The sequence below is a fragment of the Podarcis melisellensis genome, assembly GCF_964234715.1.
Source record: "Podarcis melisellensis genome assembly, chromosome: 4".
NCBI classification, from domain to species: Eukaryota; Metazoa; Chordata; class Lepidosauria; order Squamata; family Lacertidae; genus Podarcis; species Podarcis melisellensis.
The window spans coordinates 96,681,941-96,704,055 of NC_138531.1; the positions used below are offsets into that span (position 1 = coordinate 96,681,941).

General features: G+C 47.6%; 2 protein-coding genes across 4 annotated transcripts; one reads left to right on the forward strand and one right to left on the reverse strand.

The window, feature by feature from the left end:
• The first annotated feature begins 303 nt into the window (after positions 1 to 303).
• LOC309369286 (uncharacterized protein) lies at positions 304 to 6,452 on the forward strand. 3 transcript variants are annotated; one of them, XM_081910097.1, is made up of 3 exons: positions 304 to 660; positions 1,898 to 2,004; positions 5,421 to 6,452. In XM_081910097.1, exon 3 carries the CDS (start codon positions 5,452 to 5,454, stop codon positions 6,361 to 6,363), a length of 912 nt encoding a protein of 303 aa, XP_081766223.1. In that variant the 5' UTR covers positions 304 to 660; positions 1,898 to 2,004; positions 5,421 to 5,451; the 3' UTR covers positions 6,364 to 6,452. The 3 variants fall into 3 exon arrangements, with proteins under 3 accessions (XP_081766223.1, XP_081766224.1, XP_081766225.1); XM_081910098.1 differs by having other exon boundaries at positions 305 to 429; XM_081910099.1 differs by lacking the exon at positions 1,898 to 2,004 and having other exon boundaries at positions 305 to 429.
• Positions 6,453 to 10,490: 4,038 nt separating this feature from the next.
• On the reverse strand, positions 10,491 to 19,457 carry KLHL35 (kelch like family member 35; the record flags this gene model as incomplete). The annotated part of the gene is made up of 6 exons (XM_081909135.1): positions 10,491 to 10,858; positions 12,770 to 12,958; positions 13,464 to 13,652; positions 16,149 to 16,267; positions 17,546 to 17,730; positions 18,577 to 19,457. 6 exons carry the CDS (start codon positions 19,455 to 19,457, stop codon positions 10,670 to 10,672), a joined length of 1,752 nt encoding a protein of 583 aa, XP_081765261.1. The 3' UTR covers positions 10,491 to 10,669.
• Positions 19,458 to 22,115: the final 2,658 nt, after the last annotated feature.

The following is a 22,115-nucleotide window of genomic DNA, read 5'->3' on the forward strand; positions in this document are numbered from 1 at the left end:
TGGACATGGCAGAAGGCCAACCAATGCTATAACCCCACCTGGAGAAGCTGGGGGTAAAACCTGAGGCCTTCTGCACGCTAGACAGATGCCCTACCCACTAGGCTATGGGCCTAGAGGGCAAAGATACCTGCTTCTCCCATGACCACCTCCCCACTCCTCCATGAACACACGCCCAAAATGCAGTGGCAAGTTCTCAAAGTGTCATTCAAAGAACCTTTCAAGAAAGTGGAATTCAAGAGCCCAATCAGAGCCAAGGTTTGTGACATCACCCTGCCTCCCCGCGGACGCTATTGGCTGAGGCGTTGCCATGACGAACGACAACACAATGGGGCCCCGAGTGATTTCTACCTTCCTGACATGGGTGCCGAATTAAAAACAGACAGATGGAAACAAACGAGGAGCTGGCAGCCGGCGATATAGGAAAGAGGGGTGTGTTTTCTACCCGTGTTTTTGGGCTTGGAGGCCAAAAAAATGCCGAATATCTGAAAACGGAAAGCAGGGGAGGGAGGGGAGTTGCAATGGACAACACAGTAAGGGCGGAATTGGGGTGCTAGGCCAAAAATATCCTCATCACGACCATCCAGGGAGGAGTCCAACCTGGGCGCCATGGCAGTGCCAAATTCTCTTGCTAGCCCTCGCACCTGCGGCTGAGTCACACAGGTATAGCATCTCCAGAACGTAGGCTGAGGGTTCGAGGTCAGGGGTGGGGAATTCGTGCGGGGATGAAATTTCACAAAATGCCCAAGCCTGGCTAAATACTAAAAACCAAAGAATTGTAGAGTTTGCAGGGACCTAAGGGCCATCTAGTCCAACCCCTTGCAGTGCAGGAATCTCAGCTAGGTCATACATGAAACATGGACATCCAACCGCTGGGGGTGACCGCAAGACTCGCCGTTTCAATTTTCAGCTTTGGAATTAGACCTCAACATCTGAGACGTGCCTATTTTGATTGGCGAAACTGGATTCATGCCATGTATTGAACACACATCCAAGGCATGACCCCCCCCCAAAAAAATATATTATGGGAACTGTAGTTCTTGACCAATACTTCCCAAACACAATGCAGTCTCAGGAAATTGTTCGTCTAGGTGAGCACATAATCAGTCAATCACTTCTGTTTATTTCTATGGGCAAATTTCTAACCCAGGAAAACCCTCCGAAACCTTGCAAAAGGCAAACAAGGAAGGAAAAAACAGGTCCGGCTGTTTGGATGTCTCAATCTGCAGTGCGTTTAGTGAGGTTTGGGAACATATCCTTGAGTCTGGTTAAATGAATTTTCATGTAACAAGCATTTGGATAGAGGGACATTTCCAAACATCGTTCAGCCCGGACACTGAGATCCAGCACCGAGGGCCTTCTGGCAGTTCCCTCATTGCGAAAAGTGAGGTTACAGGGAACCAGACAAAGGGCCTTCTCGGTGGTGGTGCCCTCCCTGTGGAACGTCCCCCCACCAGATGTGAAGGAAATAAGCAACTATCCTATCTTTAAAAGACATCTGAAGGCAGCCCTGTTTAGGGAAGTTTTTAATATTTAATGCTGTATTGTTTTTAACACTCGATTGGGGGCCGCCCAGAATGGCTGGGGGAACTCAGCCAGATGGGCAGGGTATAAATTATTTATTATTATTATTATTATTATTATTATTATTATTATTATTATTGCTGCGGTCAGAAGGGGCAACCTTATAGTGTTTACAACAATAATGTCTCACATCAAATGCAACATCTGTAGAAAAGATTCTATAACCTGGGGGGTTGAGGAGAGAACACACATACTTCTGCAAACCAAGAAAATCTTTTTATTTTTATTTTTTGTGTGTGGAATCAATAGAACATTGGAGCATGGGCAAAGCACTCAGGCAGGCTTTTAAAAAAACCCTTTTGTTTCCATTTTCCAGGCTCCGTAAAGAAAGCTTGATCCTCCGACACTCCTCCCCATTTTTCCTGGGGAAAACAGTTTCTCTCTCCCCGCTGGTGCAAATTTCGTGGGTCCCAAGGAGACAGAGTGAGTCTTGGAAAACCTTCGGCAGTACTATACGTGAACCAGCAGGGGGCGCTTTTGCCTTAAACATGTGCAGGCAAAGTCATTTGTTACAGATATACCAGAACGGATTTTAAAGCCTAGGTTTACTTGAATAAGCAACTCCCCATTCATTAAAATCACAGCTACGCTCAGGGGCAGGCATTGAAAAGGTGTTATGTTATTAAAGTGGGCATATGCAGTCTTCCAGCAAAATCTCCCCTGTGAGCAGGAATCAAGGTCCCATTTATACAAACATAACCTTTGGGACGCAGGTGACACTGTGGGTTAAACCACAGAGCCTAGGACTTGCCGATCAGAAGATCGGCGGTTTGAATCCCCACAAAGGGGTGAGCTCCCGTTGCTCGGTCCCTGCTCCTGCCAACCTAGCAGTTCAAAAGCACGTCAAAGTGCAAGTAGATAAATAGGTACCACTCCGGTGGGAAGGTAAACGGTGTTTCCGTGCGCTGCTCTGGTCCACCAGAAGCGGCTTAGGCATGCTGGCCACATGACCCGGAAGCTGTACGCCGGCTCCCTCGGCCAATAAAGCGAGATGAGCGCCGCAACCCCAGAGTCGGTCACAACTGGACCTAATAGTCAGGGGTCCCTTTATCTTTACCTTTAACCTTTGTCTAAACCTAATTGTGATGGGGGGGGAACAATTTTGGCTGAAGGAGTGGCATTAAATTTACTCAGAGTAGGCCTATTGAAATTAATGGGCCTAACCATGGTGCCACCCACAAAACACAGTGAAAGGATTATTCTGCCACTTTAACAGACAAGGGGGATCCTGGGAACTGTAGTTTTTAAGAGGGCTGAGCATGGCAGCTCTAGGAGGTCGGCACCCTTCGCAAACTACAGTTCCCAGGCTGCTCCATGGCTGTGAAAGTGCTAGAATAGTGCTTTAAATGCATGGTGTTGTAGTCATGTTTGTTAATGTCAATGGGTCTAAAGGGAAAGGGACCCCTGACCATTAGGTCCAGTTGTGTACGACTCTGGGGTTGCAGCGCTCATCTCGCTTTATTGGCCGAGGGAGCCGGCGTACAGCTTCCGGGTCATGTGGCCAGCATGACTAAGCCGCTTCTGGCGAACCAGAGCAGCACACGGAAATGCCATTTACCTTCCCGCCGGAGTGGTACCTATTTATCTACTTGCACTTTGTGCTTTTGAACTGCTAGGTTGGCAGGAGCTGGGACCGAGCAATGAGAGCGCACAAATGCCGACTCCCTCGGCTTGAAAGTGAGATGAGCGCCGCAACCTCATAGTCACCTTTGACTGGACTTAACCATCCAGGAGTCTTTACCTTTATCTATTACCTTTATAGGGCAGTATACAAATTTAATTAACAACAACAATAATATTTATACCCAGCCCTTCCTGGCCAGGGCCAGGCTCAGGAAGCTAATACTGAATATAAATTACAATAAAACATAATATGGGGGGGGGACAGGGAAAAAAAGTTAATTAAAATATGGAAATATGGCTTAAAATACAGCTTAAAATGCAGCCTCATTTTAGTAGTAGCCCATAAATCAAGACCATAAAGGGAGGAAACATGAGATATTTACCTGAGCCAGCTATCCATGCTGGTCCTACATGGTCCAGCAAAAAAGCCAAGGGAAAATTTATATACCAAATCCCATATAGGGAGTCATAGTGAGACCAAACCAAAGGCCAGTCGGAACAGCTCCGTCTTGCAGGCCCTGTGGAAAGATGTCAAGTCCTGCAGGGCCCTAGTCTCTTGTGACAGAGCGTTCCACCAAGTCGGGGCCAGTGCTGAAAAGGCCATGGCCTTAGTTGAAGCCAATCTAACCTCCTTGAGGCTCGGGACCCCCAAAGTGTTGTCATTTGTGGACCTTAAAGTCCTCCTCAGGGCATACCAAGAGAGGCGGTCCTGTAGGTCCAAGAGTCCTAGGCCGCATAGGGCTTTAAAGGTCAAAACCCTTATTATTTCCCATAGAATTGGCTGTGGTCCCTTTAAGACTGCAGGCCACCCCTCCTAAGGAGGTGAAGTCCCTGGAAGAGACAACCTCACCAGCTTTCTTAGGCCTTCAGGTGGCTCTGGCTGAGACAACATCTTCCTTGGCTCAGCTATGAGAAGCCACTGGGAGCTGACCAGGGTCCTGATCTGCTTTGCTGCAGATTGCTCGCTCCAAGCTTCAGTGCATATGGGTGAAGAATTGAAGGCTCAAGGCTCCCAGCTGGGCATAAATATTTATCATGATGATCAGCTATTAGGCGCTCCCTTGGCTGGAATAAATCTCTGTCATTTCTCCCTCTGGGGCTTAGCTGTCTTCGTATAAGAGGCTCAAAATTAGAATCATTCTGTCCCTTTAATCTGTTTGAGGGGCCCTTTCGCTGTCAACGGTTCATCATTAACAGCTTCCTCTCTGCCTCTTCATGAATCTCTCTCTCTCTCTCTCTCTCTCTCTCTCTCTCTCTGCAATATCTTCTTTATTTATAAAAGTATTTACGCACCGCCAACTCAAGCAAAGCAACATGACGACGTGCAGCAGCGTAGGCAATGAGACATAAAACACCATAAAAACAGTGCAAAACGGTTAAAATGAAACAAAAATGAGTTGCTTGAGCCTGACCACATTCAAATGACTTCAGGAGGCACCTCAAAATCGAAAAGGAAGGAGCCTTAGAATGGGACCAGTGATTCTAAGTAGGATTTGAGTCAGCAGAGATTCATAGAATGCCTTTCTTTCAAACAAACAAACAACAAAATGGGTGGGCCGCAAAATTTAAAATAAGAAGAAATGTGCAGCATTCAGCGCCCATTTAAAATGCATTTGGGAGGGGGACTAGTGAGATGTTTTTGTTTTTATTATATGTTTTGTGTTTTTATGTTGTGAACTGCCCTGAGACTTGCAGGTATGGATAGGGCGGTATACAATTTAAATAATTAAATGTGCTGCTCTGGTTTTGCCAGAAGCGGCTTAGTCCAGGCCACATGACCTGGAAAAACTGTGGACAAACGCCGGCTCCCTCGGCCTATAAAGCGAGATGAGCGCCGCAACTCCAGAGTCGTTCGCTACTAGACTTTACTGTCAGGGGTCCTTTTAAAGGTAAAGGTAATGTAAAGGGACCCCTGACTGTTAGGTCCAGTCATGGCCGACTCTGGGGTTGCAGTGTTCATCTCGCTTTATTGGCCAAGGGAGCCGGCATACAGCTTCCAGGTCATGTGGCCAGCATGACTAAGCCGCTTCTGGCGAACCACAGCAGCGCATGGAAATGCCGTTTACCTTCCTGCCGGAGCGGTACCTCACCCCGTCGCGGGGATTCGAACCGCCGACCTTCTGATCGGCAAGTCCTAGGCTCTGTGATTTAACCCACAGCGCCACCCGCATCCCGTCAGGAGTCCCTTTACCTTTACCTTTTTAATCTTCTCATAGGGTCGCCAGCTCTGAATGAAACGTCTTCACCATGTCGCTGACGATGGAGGAACTGTCGACGACGAACGAAAAGCTCCGCTACCAAATCAATGACCTGACAGAGACAGTGGCCTACCTTGATTCTGAGAACCAGGCCCTGCTCAAGGACAACAGCACCATCAAGGGCCACAACCGGAGCCTGCAAGAGACGGCGGACAGATTCAAGGCCGCCATGGAGGAGATGCAGAAGAAGGTGGAGGACATTAGAGAGAAGATGGACCACACCAACACGAGGATCCATGAACTGGATGCCCAGAACAAGGCCTTGGCGAAAGCTAACGCAGAGCTCAGCAAGGAACTCCGCGAGGTGACCTCCCAGGTGGCCCTTTTCGAAGACTACAAAGCCGCTCAGGAGAAGGACCTTCGAGAGATGCAGAACCTGTCAGTGGAGGTCAAAAAATACCTGAAGAGCCTGGAAGATAGGCTACAGGAGACCGAGCATCACTATCAAGCGGAGAAGAACAATTCCTCTCAGCTGAGGGAAAAAGTCGGGGCGCTTCTTCAACTCCGCCAGAGCCAGAGGAACGACATCAAAGATCTGCAGGCCCAGCTGGAGACCTGCGTGCAACAGGCCACCATCTTGAGGCTAGACCAGGAAAACAGGGTGCAGATAGGCTCGCTAATGCATGAAATCGTGGAGGCCAAACTGGTGGATGTTGCCTTGCAGCAGTCTAAGAGCAGGAAAGCCATGTACTGGTTCTGGCAGGTGGGCAAAGTCCTGAGCGTCCTGGTGCTCGGGTGCGTTCTCCTGCTGACCCTGGCCTTATGCTACACCTATTTTTTCAACCACGAATTCATGGCGGAGACTCTCCTGGCGTTTCTTGGCGAGCATAACGTCAACAGAATCGTGCAAGGCTTCGCTCACTACTTGACGTGGAGGAACGATGGCCTCTTGCCTTTCTGAAACGCAGCCCGCCTGGACCCCTCCGCGTTCCTACAACTTGATTTTGACATTAGAAATCTATGGATTTAAAAACATTGTAAGAATCTCAATAGACGGGTCTGGTTGTTTCTCCTTCTTTGTTTCATTGTGTTTGGTTTTTACGCTGGCGTAAAAGACAGTAGTCAATTCAGGGGCAGATAAAACACCAAGGCCAGTTCAGTTTATCTCTAACTAGCAGCCTCGTGCTTTAGCATTGCTTGAAGAAACAAAAAATGCAGCGTTTTTAATGGTTTGGTCTGCCATCTTGATTCAAAATGGCATCCAGCTGTATCCAAACATAGGCAAAAATCTGCTCTTTGATCTTAGGAGCCAGCAAGCAAAATTGGGTCAGAGTCTCTAAAGAGGAACCGTATCTCTTAGATGAGGAAGTAGCATCTCTCTAAATTACATTTTAGGAACATGGGAAGCTGCCTTAAACTGAGTCAGACAATTGGTACATCTAGCTCAATATTCTGATGGGTGACAACTCTCAAGGATTTCAGGCATGGACCTATCCCAGCCCCACCTGGAGAGTACAGTTGGGACTGAAATCTGAGGTGATCTTTATGAAAGGTAGTATATACACAAAGTATCAAATGTGGTGACAGTAATAATAATACAACAAAACACCACCACCACAAACTGGCTTATAAGTATACAGTGGTACCTCACGTTACATACGCTTCAGGTTACATATGCTTCAGGTTACAGACTCCACTACCCCAGAAATAGTACCTCAGGTTAAGTACTTTGCTTCAGGATGAGAACAGAAATCATGCAGCGGTGGCAGCGGGAGGCCCCATTAGCTAAAGTGGTGCTTCAGGTTAAGAACAGTTTCAGGTTAAGTACGGACCTCCGGAATGAATTAAGTACTTAACCTGAGGTACCACTGTAAAAGGGACGCGGGTGGCGCTGTGGGTTAAACCACAGAGCCTAGAACTTGCCAATCAGAAGGTCGGCGGTTAGAATCCCCGCGACGGGGTGAGTTCCAGATGATCGGTCCCTGCTCCTGCCAACCTAGCAGTTCGAAAGCACGTCAAAGTGCAAGTAGATAAATAGGTACCGCTCCGGCGGGAAGGTAAACAGCATTTTCATGTGCTGCTCTGGTTCACCAGAAGCGGCTTTGTCATGCTGGCCACAAGACCCGGAAGCTGTACGCCGGCTCCCTTGGCCAATAAAGCGAGATGAGCAGCGCAACCCCAGAGTCGGCCACGACTGGACCTAATGGTCAGGGGTCTCTTTATCTTACCACTGTAAAACCAAATTTACTAGAATAATAGCTAGAATAGAGATAGACTTGTAAGCATTCAAACAACAAACATACTAAGGTGCCATGTGCAAGAGAAAGCCTGGAGATACTGTAAACATGGAGTGGATCAATGTACAACTCTATCTTAACAAGTTACATGTGCAGTAAACATTATACAGACTGGATAAATGAACCGTTCAACAAGTCCAATCACAGAACGGTAACCCTGTGCCGCTACAACGGCAAGGGTAGCACACTGGAAAATATGAAAAGGTTTTTCAAAGCTGTTTTTCAAAGATTGAACTGGATGAGATGTCCTTCAATGGGTCTTGAGTTGGAAACACAAAGCCGTATGCATGGATCAATCACAGGAAGGCAAATCAAGGCCACCACCCATTGAAGAACTTACGCTCTTTTTGAACGGTTTGTTTATTCAGTCTGTATAACGTTTACTGCACATGTAACTTGTAAAGATTTGTTGTTGTTTAGTCATTTAGTCGGGTCCAAATCTTCGTGTCCCCCTGGACCAGAGCACGCCAGGCACTCCTGTCTTCCACTGCCCCCCGCAGTTTGGTCAAACTCATGCTAGTAGCTTTGAGAACACTGTCCAACCATCTCATCCTCTGTCGTCCCCTTCTCCTTGTGCCTCCATCTTTTCCAACATCAAGGTCTTTTCCAGGGAGTCTTCTCTTCTCATGAGGTGGCCAAAGTATTGGAGCCTCAGCTTCAGGATCGGTCCTTCCAGTGAGCACTCAGGGTTGATTTCCTTCAGTATGGAGAGGTTTGATCTTTTTGCAGTCCATGGGACTCTCAAGAGTCTCCTCCAGCACCAGAATTCAAAAGCATCCATTCTTCGGCGATCAGCCTTCTTGATGGTCCAGCCCTCACTTCCATACATCACTACTGGGAAAACCATAACTTTAACTAAACAGGCCTTTGTTGGCAAGGTGATGTCTCTGCTTTTTAAGATGCTGTCTAGGTTGTTAAGATAGAGTTGTGCATTTATCCACTCCGTGTTTACACTATCTCCAGGCTTTGTCTTGCACATGGCACCTTAGTATGTTTGTTTTCTGAATGGTTATAAGTCTATCTCTATTCTAGCTATTACCGTATTTTTCGCTCTATAAGACACACCAGACCACAAGACGCACCTAGTTTTTGGAGGAGGAAAACAAGAAAAAAAATATTCTGAATCTCAGAAGCCAGAACAGCAAGAGGGATCACTGCACAATGAAAGCAGCAATCCCTCTTGCTGTTCTGTTCTTGCCCTTCCTAGAGGTTCCCAGGGCATCTTATCACCAAATAAAAATACAATATTAAAATCAGTTTAAAACACTTAATTCTGCCAAGCCCTGCAATGACCTGACTTCATTGTCTCCATAGTGGGAGTTCCCAGATGGCGATGGCGACCTTTTATCTCCATTAATCGTCAAGCGCCTGCCTTCTCAGCTGGGGGTCTTTCAACGTTGCTCATTTTGAGAGCTCTATCAACTCGCACCAGCTGGACACCCCCATTATATATTTCTGAAAACGCCCACCCACACAACGCAGGGGCAGCTCAGGAGGGATGGAGAAAGGGGTCTGCCTTTGTGAGATTAGGAGTTCTTTAGCAACGCGCAGACGATAAATGTGAAAATGAAGGCGATTAAAACCGGGGCGGCACATCTGTACGAATTGGCCTCGGGGGAAGCAGAGGGACGCAGCAGCAGAAACAAAGGGTTCATTGGGAGAAAAACAGAGAAGAAATGGGGCAGGATTGGGGCCAAGGATTTAACGTGAACAATTTGAATATCTCCTCCCTCCTCATCTCTCTAGGTAGCTGTAGATGAGCCACAGACTTAAGCACCTCAGCCCTTGTCTCTGTCTGCAACATGGTGATCAGTCATATGGGCCTGGCTTAAAGGGCTGTTGTTAGGTTAAAACAATTAATGAAGGAGAACCGTTTTTCAGACTCCTGATATATACACACACAAAAAGATATTAGAGGGTCAGCAGTCCAGTTCTGCAGCTGCTGGGGTTTGCCACAGACAAAATTATGGCTGAAAAAAACCCAAATACCAGCCCCAAGGTTTTATGTTATAAGGGCAGCCTTCCCCAATTTGGTGCCCTCCAGATGTTTTAGACTACAAAAACCATCAGCCCCCGTCAGTCTGGGTAATGGATGATAGGAGTTGGAGTCCAGTAACTTTTGGAGGTGGGGATGTGGAGATTCCTTCGATTCACATTTCGATGCAAATCTATGTTAACTGGCACTTCTCTGAGCAGTATGCAAAATGAAATGCAGCTGTCTCTTGAACTTTTGCAATGGGAAGAACAGACGCAAAAAAAAAAAGTGCTTATATTCAAGATGTACAAAAAAAACCCCTGCACTATATCGGAGGAAACTGCCTGGAGAAATGTATGTGAGAGGCAAAACGGCGTACAAAATGGTGCTCTTTAAGCACAAGAAAGACGTGTGTGGATTTTCCGGGGTGGGGAAGTGAAATGCCAAAACTGGTCGGTAAATGAAGAGGGGCTGCACTTAAGGTTGGAAGAATGAGAAACCAAAATTGTCCATCCCTATTGGGGATGCTTTTGAATTCTGGTGGTGGAGGAGACTCTTGAGAGTCCCATGGACTGCAAGAAGATCAAACCTCTCCATTCTGAAGGAAATCAGCCCTGAGTGCTCACTGGAAGGACAGATCCTGAAGCTGAGGCTCCAAGACTTTGGCCACCTCATGAGAAGAGAAGACTCCCTGGAGAAGACCCTGATGTTGGGAAAGATGGAGGGCACAAGGAGAAGGGGACGACAGAGGACGAGATGGTTCGACAGTGCTCTGGAAGCTACCAGCATGAGTTTGACCAAACTGCAGGAGGCAGTGGAAGACAGGAGTGCCTGGCGTGCTCTGGTCCAGGGGGTCACGAAGAGTCGGACACGACTAAACGACTAAACAACAACAAATTGGGAGCGCCATCTCTCGAGGACCAGTTTTCAAAGGAGCAATTATGCACGGGCCGTAGTTGCGTAGAAGGGGAAAAGGGGAGGGGTCACCACTGGGGTCACCTGGTCCTGCTCCGGAGGATGGTCACGCAACCGTGGCAACTGGTGCAGCGCTGGAGCGGGGTCTCGGGTTCGACCACCCCAGTCTCTGCATCAAAAGAGAACACATTGTCTGTGCCTTGCTCGTTTTTGTCTGTCCCTCCCAGGATGTAGATTTTGCTGGAGCACACAGTGACGCCGCAGTTCTCCTGAAGGAAGAGGGGAAAGTCAGAAAGAGGAGATGACCGTATCCCCTCAGAAATCCACAAAAAACCGCTCTCTCAGCTCAGCTGTCATTTGTGCTGGCTCAGCTTCTCCTTCCCTCAAACACCCACCCCTTTAAACTTGCCCACATCTCAGGGCCGGCCCATGCATGAGGCAAGGTGAGGTAGCTGCCTCAGTCGGCAAAACCTACAGGAGCAGCAGATCTCGATACAGTGGTACCTCGGTTTAAGAACAGCCCTGCTTATGAACGATTCGGTATACGAACTCTGCAAAACCGGAAGTAGTGTTCCAGTTAGCGAACTTTACCACAGTCTATGAGCGGAAGCCGAATGGTGGAAGGGAACCAGTGGCGGGAGGCCTCATTAGGGAAAGCGTGCCTCAGTTTAAGAACAGCTTTGGTTTAAGAACGGACTTCTGGAACGGATTAAGTTCGCAAACCAAGGTACCACTGTTTAGATCGTTCTTCCCTTCCTTGTTCCAAATATAGATCTTCCCTCATCTGGTAGGAAGGAAGGACACCACTTTGGGGTCTACTCAGGTGTAATGATCTCTGGCAGGCAAGCAAGGCCCGATAAGAAGTAATGATCCTCCGGCATTTTTATGTATGTTTATTTACAAGAAGACACACCCAGAGCACGGCTTCTCGCCTGCTCGCATTTACGATAGTTGGTCAGTCAGAATTTTTCCCCTCCCACAGCAGGAAGGACGCCAAATCCCTGCCTTTTCCTTCCGTCGCCATCTGATCTTATCCAGATGCCTAGAACGGGGACTGAGAAGTTGGCCTGCCCCCTCCTCCCCACTGTCACTTGACACAGACTCAGGTCTCGGCTTATCTGCTGATTGCCTAGCAACGCTCTGGCTGCCTCCCAACTCTTCCTCTCCTTGAGAGCTAACAGTCTTCCCCAGGAAGCGGGGTCAAATTGCCCTTTCTTGACTTTGTCAGCCAACTCTTATCTGAAGAGTCAGTCCCTCATTTACTTGGTTCTATTTCTAGTCTAGGGACGTGGGTGGCACTGTGGGTTAAACCACAGAGCCTAGGACTTGCCGATCAGAAGGTCAGCGGTTCGAATCCCCGCGACGGGGTGTGCTCCCGTTGCTCTGTCCCAGCTCCTGCCAACCTAGCAGTTCGAAAGCACGTCAAAGTACAAGTAGATAAATAGGTACCGCTCTGGCGGGAAGGTAAACGATGTTTTCGTGCGCTGCTCTGGCCACATGACCCAGAAGCTGTACGCCGGCTCCCTAGGCCAGTAAAGCGAGATGAGCGCCGCAACCCCAGAGTCGGCCACAACTGGACCTAATGGTCAGGGGTCCCTTTACCTTTTTACCTATTTCTAGTCTAACTCATCCCCTGTGCTCTGGGGGCCACGTTCCTGACATCAGGCACCAAAAGGTCTTGAGCCAGCCCCGCCACATCTCATTTGATACCAGGATTGGACACCCACCCTCCTTGTATTCTGAACAGGAGCAGCACAAGAACAGGTCCTTTTGGGTGGTGTCTCCCCGCTTGCGGAATGCTGTCCCCAGAAAGGCTCGTCTGGCCCCATCGTTACATACATTTAAACACCAGGCAAAAACATTTATTTTCCACTAGGGGCCTTTGGCTTTTATTTTTTTATTAAACTTGTTGGTTTCTTTATCTTGCGCCCAGGGCAACTCAAAACAATTTACAATTTAGTGAATAATAATAGAAAATAAAATAATAAAATAGCTACTTCCTGTGAGCAAGCAAGACAATAGCTGGTGCAGGTGCCTTTATCCCTACTGATGGCTGGTGAGGAACCTGTTTTCACCATTCTGGGGTCCTGTCTCTTTTTTCTGCCCTTTTAGATGTGGCACCCCATCTTGGAACTGGTCCCACAGCAAATTCTCTAAGGGCCCAATGGCATTCTCCTTACCAGAGGTCCCAGGAGGGACGCAACTTCAGCCCAGGTGTCCGTCTGGGGGCTGTAGCTGAAGATTTTACTCAGGAGTCCTCCAACAACGTAAATTGAGTGATCCAAAGCAACGGCGTTGAGGCATCGCTGGCGGAAAGGGGCTGCTGACAGAAAGATCCACTTGTTTTCCTCTGGGTCATAGCACTGAACCTGGGGGAGCAATTAATAATAATAATAATAATAATAATAATAATAATAATAATGTTTACATCCCATCCTCCCCAGCTGAAGCCGGGCTCAGAGAACAGTAAAATAATACAGCATTCTAAAATCAATTCCTTATAAAATCAGTTCAAATCAAATTGATGGCAACCATTGCGCTAGAGTTCTCTGACGATTACTGAAGGAGGGGGTCAGGCTGTGCCTTGGCCAAAGGCCTGGTGGAACAGCTCCGTCTTGCAGGCCCTGCGGAAAGATGTCAAGTCCCGTAGGGCCCTAGTCTCTTGTGACAGAGCGTTCCCACCAAATTGGGGCCACGTCCGAAAAAGCCCTGGCTCTGGTTGAGGCCAGCCTTACCTCCCTGTGGCCCGGGACCTCCAAGATGTTTTTGTTTGAAGACCGTAAGGTGAAACATACCAGGAGAGGCGGACAGCTGCAGAGGTTTAGTTTGCAAAAGTCCCCACGGCCCCCCGGAGGTTGGCAACCCCGGCAGTACCTTATCTGTGTTGGCCCCGTCCTCCACGGCGCCCCCGATCACATACAGCTTGTCGAGACACGGCACCACGGCCGCCGAGCTCACTGCCTCAGGCAACGGCGCAACATCTGCCCAGCTGTTGGAAAAGGCATCGTAGCATTCCACCCTGGCCAGGCGGCCAAAGCCGTCGTAGCCGCCCACTGCGTAGATCTGTCGGCGAGAATTGGGGGGGGGGACGCGATTCATCAGATCTCTGATCTCACCCAGATGCAGGGCTTGTAAACGGGGTGTGGGCAGAGCAAGAGGCAGTGTGGTACAGTGGTTAGAGTGCCGGGCTAGGGTTCAAATCCCCCACTCGGCCGCAAAACCACCTTGGGCCAGCCTCAGTCGCTCAGCCCGACCTACTTTGCAGGGTTGTTGTGAAAAGTAAAATGGTGTAAATTGTGTAAAAGAATTTTGGCAAAGGGTATTTAAGGAGATGACAGAAATCGCTGGGTTAAAGCCGACCATTTTTAGAAAAATGGAAGTGCAGCTTGTAAATTTGCAAATAAATAAATAGAAAGGAAATACACAGGTGCTAGAACTGAAATACACGGAAGCAGGGCCGGATACAGGTTTGATGAAGCCCTAAGCTACTTAAGGTAATGGGGCCCTTTATATGTCCAGCTGTCCTTTGTCAACAACAAATTGTCACTGTTTTTTTGTGTTGGATATATGTGTCAGCATCGCCCTTGAGCCAGTGCCACCAACTGGACTCATCCACTTCAGCCCCGACTGGGCTAGGCGAGCTGGGTAGCACTTCCAGAGACCACCTTGTGGACAGGAACAGGTCAAAGTGCTGTGGACTCACAGCTTATTCACTTCCACAAGTAGACAGTCGTCGCACAGCAGAGTATAGCAGAGTCTAGCAGAGCATAAACGACTCGGAGAGCAGCTCTGTAGAATATCTTCTTTATTCTATCTACAACTATAATACAACTATATACAGAGCTTAATGAGGTCTAAGCATAAATGAATGCTGCACTACACTGAGTGTCTGCAGCTGCTCCTAGCAGCAACCTTATCTCTACACACAATCTCTAACACTCAGTCTCTCTCTCTCTCCGACACACTGACTGACTGACTCTTTGATGTGGTGCTGGAGTAGAATAAGTAGAGAGCAGAACACCGCCCCCTCCTCTCTGAAGAATCAGCAGAGACATCAGGAGATTCTTGGATATGGGAGGGGTGAAATCTCCTCAATATGCTATATGGTAATTTATGGACCTAATAGGTATCGAAAGCCATTTGCACATAACAAAATAACCAGTCCATGCAGAATGTAGGCACCCTATATATAGAAAGGAGCAAACCCGTGATATTTGAGGGAGCAGGCTAGCAGGCGGGGCCCATGACTTACATCATAGGAACCTGCACAACACAAAACACTGTTGCTGTATGTAAGTTTTATTTTATTTGTTTTTTATCTTACATTTTGGAAATGTAAATCCAGGGGTTTTTTCCTTTAAATTTTTTTTGGGCCTCCAAGAGAGTGGGGCCCTAAGCTATAGGCAAATCCAGCACTGAAATATACTCTGAGTCGAGTGTTGATTTCATGCTCTTTATTCAGCTCACAGTTGTGAGGAGGAATGGAAGTTCCCCCGAAATGTCTGCTTTATATACATTATTTACACAATGGGCCCCACGTGATTGGCTAATTCTGGGATTCCCCTGTAGGCCAATCAGGTTGCGGATTCACTTCTACCCGGAGTTGGATTGGGTGGCTCCTGCGGACCAATCAGACTGCTGCTTTCTGAATTCTATTGTTCTAGGACCAATCAGACTGCTGCATTTTGGATCCTATTCAACTCAGTACATAACAAGCACTGAAGCCGCTGAGCCTGGGGCGTGGTGGTAGGGCAAAGATGAGTGGTCAGAGGGAAAAGAGGGAGAAGACTGGGAGGAAGAGGCGTCGGAAGATGGAGAGGGAACAGGGCGTAGTGAGCGGGGAGAGTTGGTGGCAGAGAGGCGGCCAGAATTAGAGGCAGAAGCTGACGCAGGAGAGGAGAGGAGAGGAGAGGCAGAGATGGTGCCAAAGAAGGACAGAACATTTTTTATGTACGCAACAACAGCAGCAAGAATACTCATCGCAAAGTATTGGAAGACACAAGATCTACCCACTCTGGAAGAATGGCAGATGAAGATGATAGACTACATGGGATTGGCAGAAATGACTGGCAGAATCCGAGACCAGGGAAGAGAGACGGCGGAAGAAGATTGGAAGAAATTTAAGGATTATCTTGGGAAATATTACAAAATTAGTGAATGCTAGAATGATGTTGGTTAGAAATTAAGTGGTTTTCAGCTGTAATGAATAAGATAAATTGGGGGAGGGAGAAAGAAAGGTTGAAAATTAAGTGAAAACTAATGGCGAGGATTTGCTGAATTAATAATTTGAATTGGGATACAAGAAGGGGAGGTATGAGGAGGTCTGGGAAGTAAGTTAAAAGAAAATAAGTGAATGGAATTTTATGTGTTTTTAAATTGTTTTAGTTTTGTATTTTTGTTATATTTTGTTTTTTGTTTTTGTATAATCTTTGAAAAGTCAATAAATATTTTTTTTAAAAAAAGGAGAGGCAGAGATGGGTCACGTTGGGGAATAGTAACAAATGCCTCTCCCTCCTGCGGCCACGACACACCCCACCAATCACAAAGAGAAGTCTGTACCTTTCCCTGGAGGCTGGCCATCTTGTGCCTCCACCGCCCTTTCTGCAAAGAGGCGACCCTCATCCAGACATTCAGCTGCGAGCTCAGCACCCAGACATCTCTGCCGTTCAGGTGGCCTCCTGTAAAAGCAGACACGGAGCAGCCACATAACACAGGAGCCAAAAGACTTAAGGCATGGGTAGGCAAACTAAGGCCCGGGGGCCGGATTTGGCCCAATCATCTTCTAAATCCAGCCCACGGACGGTCCGGGAATCAGCATGTCTTTACATGAGTAGAATGTGTGCTTTTATTGAAAATGCATCTCTGGGTTATTTGTGGGGCATAGGAATTTGTTATTTGTTTTTTTCAAAATATAGTCCGGACCCCACAAGGTCTGAGGGACAGTGGACCGGCCCCTGGCTGAAAAATGTTGCTGATGCCTGATCTAATCCAACATCCAACAAAACAAACAAGATGAATTTTAACAGGGAGAAATGTAAAGTATTGCACTTGGGCAAAAAAAATGAGAGGCACAAATACAAGATGGGTGACACCTGGCTTGAGAGCAGTACATGTGAAAAGGATCTAGGAGTCTTGGTTGACCACAAACTTGACATGAGCCAACAGTGTGACGCGGCAGCTAAAAAAAGCCAATGCAATTCTGGGCTGCATCAATAGGAGTATAGCATCTAGATCAAGGGAAGTAATAGTGCCACTGTATTCTGCTCTGGTCAGACCTCACCTGGAGTACTGTGTCCAGTTCAGGGCACCACAGTTCAAGAAGGACACTGACAAACTGGAACGTGTCCAGAGGAGGGCAACCAAAATGGTCAAAGGCCTGGAAACGATGCCTTATGAGGAACGGCTAAGGGAGCTGGGCATGTTTAGCCTGGAGAAGAGGAGGTTAAGGGGTGATATGATAGCCATGTTCAAATATATAAAAGGATGTCACATAGAGGAGGGAGAAAGGTTGTTTTCTGCTGCTCCAGAGAAGCGGACACGGAGCAATGGATCCAAACTACAAGAAAGAAGATTCCACCTAAACATTAGGAAGAACTTCCTGACAGTAAGAGCTGTTCGACAGTGGAATTTGCTGCCAAGGAGTGTGTGTGGTGGAGTCTCCTTCTTTGGAGGTCTTTAAGCAGAGGCTTGACAACCATATGTCAGGAGTGCTCCGATGGTGTTTCCTGCTTGGCAGGGGGTTGGACTCAATGGCCCTTGGGGTCTCTTCCAACTCTATGATTCTATGATTCTATGAAATGCAATTAATTAATTAATTAATCAATCAATCCATCAGTCATACAGTGGTCTTCTCCATCTCCTGCCAAGGAAGGGAGGAGGATATTTCTGCAAGGTTGGACTAGATGACTCTCGGGGTCCCAACTCTACGATTCTATGATTCTATGCAGCCATCTCACCTGAGATGTAGACGTCGTTCTTCAAGGTGCAGGCAGCAAACTCTGACTTGCTATATCCAGGGACACTGGATAGTGGCTTCCATTGTTTGCTCTCGGGGTGGAAGATATCCACAAAAGGAAGTTTCAAGGACCCTTTCTTGCCACAGCCTCCAATCACAACGATCATTTCTGCTAACTCCATGTATCTGGGATAAGAAAAGAAATTTGTTAGTCTCAGAGGACGGCAAGACCCTTTTGGCAACACAACATGACCCACATCCCTATAAAGGTGGGTTATCTCCCGCTTGGACTACTGCAATGCGCTCTACATGGGGCTACCTTTGAAGTTGACCCAGAAACTACAACTAATCCAAAATGTGACAGCTAGACTGGTGACTGGGGTCGGCCACCAAGACCACATAACACCGGTCTTGAAAGACCTACATTTCCCAGTACGTTTCCGAGCCCAATTCAAAATGTTGGTGCTGACCTTTAAAGCCCTAAATGGCCTTGGTCCAGTAGACCTGAAAGAGCATCTCCACCCCCATCATTCTGCCCCACACTGAGGTCCAGCGCCGAGGGCCTTCTGGCAGTTCCCTCACTGTGAGAAGCCAAGTTACAGGGAACCAGGCAGAGGGCCTCCTCGGTAGTGGCACCGCCCTGTGGAACGCCCTCCCACCCGATGTCAAAGAGATAAACAACTACCTGACATTTAGAAGACATCTGAAGGCAGCCCTCTTTAGGGAAGCTTTTAATGTTTAACAGACCACTGTATTTTTATACTTTGTTGGAATCCACTCAGGGTGGCTGGGGGAGACCCAGCCAGATGGACGGGGTATAAATAATAAATTATTATTATTATTTGAATTATTATAAAAAATGCAGGAGGAAAGGACTAACAATAGGATCCACAAAGGGGAGGAGGGAAGTTATATATATTGCCAGGTCAAAAATTATAGAACCGGTATCACAATATGGACTTCAAACCAGTTTGGGACGATTTATCGATAGGTTGCCCAGCCCGAGTAGCAACCTTCTCTCTCTCTTTTTACCTTCTGGGTCTAGACCGCCGAGAGCTGACCTCCTTGCCTTGGACGTAATACTTGCGGGCTTCTAGCAGCAAAGGGATGCACTCCTTGGATTCCTGGATGAGCTCGTCCGTCTCCACCTTTTCTAGAAAATAAACAGGGTCTAGCAGGGGGAGCCTCACGTTCTGGAGCAAATCCTTCAGGGCCCCCTTCCTGGCAACCACGTCATGGTTCACCCACCGCATCACTGCCTCGAAGACGGCTTCCTCCTTGGGGACAGCCAGGTGATCACTTGCCAGGCAGCTCACCAGCTCCTTGGCGTCCAGCTCCAGGAACTCCTTGTGGTGAGAGACCTCCACAAAGCCCTCCAGAAGACACTTCTTGCTCCTCTCGGTCAGAGATGGGATGGAAAAAGAGTTGGCGACCTTCAAGATTCCCAGACAGTTGTGAGGATGTAGCTGACCTTCCAAGAAGGCAACACAGGGGTCCTTGAGCCTTGGGATTTGGAGAAAGCTGGACAGCTCCAGCAGGTCTTCCACGTTGTCCTCCTGGATGAGGATGTCCCCGCCGTAGATGTAGTCCAGGACGAGGCTCATGCTGGGAGCAGAGACCTCACGGAGATGGACGGTGCCTTGGCGGCCTTCCTTCGCGCCCCCGGCAAACAGAGCCCGGAAGTAGGTGCTGCTGGCGGATAAGGCAACCCGGTGGCAAGGGAATTCCTGCCCACCCATGGCGAGGACCACGTCGGTGAAGATGCCGCCCAGCCGGTAGGAGTTGAGAGTCTGGAGGATCTGCTCAGCGTGACGAGACCCGCTGCAGAGTTTTGCATGGAGGTTTCCGCTGCCTCGGCCCAGAGAGGCAGGGTGATCGCTGACGCCCGTTCCGGAATGGGACTCTTGTTTCATCCCGATTCAGGGCATGAAAAAGTTGGATTGCTTTTAATAGTGTGTTTTAATGCTGCAATCTTCTCCAGGACCTTGGAGTGAAGGATGGAAGAAGAAAGAAAGAAAGAAAGAAAGAAAGAAAGAAAGAAAGAAAGAAAGAAAGAAAGAAAGAAAGAAAGAGAGAGAAGGAGAAAGAAGAAGAAGAAGACAGAGGAGCAGGAGGAGAAGAGGGAAGAGAAGAAGGAGAAGTAGTAGTGACACTTGTAGTTTAATGGTGAATTTTGGACATAATGGAGATGCATATTAATTTAATAATAATAATAATAATAATAATAATAATAATAATAATAATAATAATAATAATAATATATTACAGTGCATGCTCGGGTTGTGAATGTGATCTGTGTGGGATGCACGTTTGCAACCCACAGTGTTCACAACCCGTGTCTGCGCACGCATGGGTTACGATTCAGCGCTTCTGTGCATGTGCGACTGCCGAAACCCGGAAGTAACCCATTCCAGTACTTCCGGGTTTCTGCAGTCCGCAATCAGAAAAAACACAACCTGAAGTGGCTGTAACCTGAGGTATGACTGTATTTATATCCCAGCCACTCTGGGCGGCTCCCAACAGAATATTAAAAACACGATAAAACATTTGAAAACATTGCCCACCTAAAAGTTTACTTGAGGACTAGGAACTTGCTTATGATCTGGAATTGTGCTCTTCATGACATAGCGTAGTTCCAGGGTATTTTGTAGGCTGGGAGAATGATGGCTGGAAGTACAGGGGACCCTAAAGGGGCATGAGGGAACTTTCCTCCGCAAACCTTTAAATTCTCCTCCACCCAATGCCAAACAGTTTATATTCAAACTCCTGCCAAAATTTCGCCAAAAGTTCAACTTTGTGTACTTTCCATCTGTCTTTAACGACAATAGCCCATTGTTGACAAAGCAAGCCTTTTTCTGGCCCTAGTCTGACCCATGGTTCTAACAGTCACATGTAAGGTAAAGGGTAAAGGACACCTGGACGGTTAAGTCCAGTCAAAGGCGACTATGGGGTTGCGGCGCTCATCTCGCTTTCAGGCCGAGGGAGCCGGTGTTTGTCCACAGACAGCTTTCTGGGTCATGTGGCAAGCGGGACTAAACCACTTCTGGTCCAACGGGACACCGTGACGGAAACCAGAGTGCACGGAAATGCTGTTTACCTTCCTGCCGGAGTGGTACCTATTTATCTACTCGCACTGGCATGCTTTTGAACTGCTAGGTTGGCAGAAGTTGGGACAGAGCAACGGGAGCTCACCCCGTCATGGGGATTCGAACCACCGACCTTCTGATTGGCAAGCCCAAGAGCCTCAGTGGTTTAGACCACAGCGCCACCTGCGTCCCCCCAGTCACATGTACCCCTTGTTGTTATCATTGTTTCATTTGCTGTCCAATGAGCCTTATAGCTGGCAAGATCCGAGCAGAATTTATACCATGGACAAGGAACGTTCTTTCTTCCCTCGATCCAGGAATAGGGTTTCCCCCCCACCCCAACTTCCATCTCCTGAGCTCAAACACCAAGAAGCAGAAGAAGAGCTGGATATTATTTCATTGAAGCCTTGCAGCATGATTCCCCAAAGAAAGTTCAAACCCTTGGTTTCCCCATTGCGCATTTCCTACAAATCAGAGAAGGTAAGCTTTTGCATTCAGACAGAAATTTGCCTGCATGCATTGTTGCGTGTCTCGCTTCTGAAAACGTTACATCATTTGAGTTACAGATAGGTAGCCGTGTTGGTCTGCCATAGTCAAAACAAAAGAAATTCCTTCCAGTAGCACCTTAAAGACCAACTAAGTTAGTTCTTGGTATGAGCTTTCGTGTGCATGCACACTTCTTCAGATACACTGAAACAGAAGTTTCCAGACCCTTCTATATAGTGAGAAGGTGGGGAGGGGTATTACTCAGAAGGGTGGTGGGAATGGGTGATGGGCAGATAGCCTGTTGACGACTCTTAACGACTGCAATAGGTCTTACAGGAAAAAGCAAGGGGTGAGAAGGTGAAAAATGGCTTTGTCATGTATAATGAGATAAGAATCCAATGTCTTTGTTCAGACCAGGTCTCTCCATGGTTTTAAGTTTGGTAATAAGTTGCAATTCAGCAGCTTCTCTTTCCAGTCTATTTCTGAAATTCCTTTGTAGTAAAACAGCTACTTTGAGATCTTGTATAGAATGTCCTGGGAGATTGAAGTGTTCTCCTACTGGTTTCTCTGTCTTGTGATTCCTGAGTCGTCAACAGGCTCATCACAGCTATCTGCCAATCACCCATTCCCACCACCCTTCTGAGTAATACCCCTCCCCACCTTCTCACTATATAGAAGGGTCTGGAAACTTCTGTTTCAGTGTATCTGAAGACGTGTGCATGCACACGAAAGCTCATACCAAGAACTAACTTAGTTGGTCTTTAAGGTGCTACTGGAAGGAATTTCTTTTGTTTTGTTACATCATTTGGGAACTGCAAAATGTCAAGGCACATGTAATGGTTATATGGGGTTGCTCGTGCGTAAGTTGCCGCCACTCCTGGCTAGGTAGCCTGGTTAAACCTTTCCTGGCTGGACAGCCCTTCACTTCGTGGCTGTTCAGTCGCTAGCAGAATCCGTCAGTGGGCGTTTCTTGAACTTCTTCCAGCAAAGAAGTTCTTT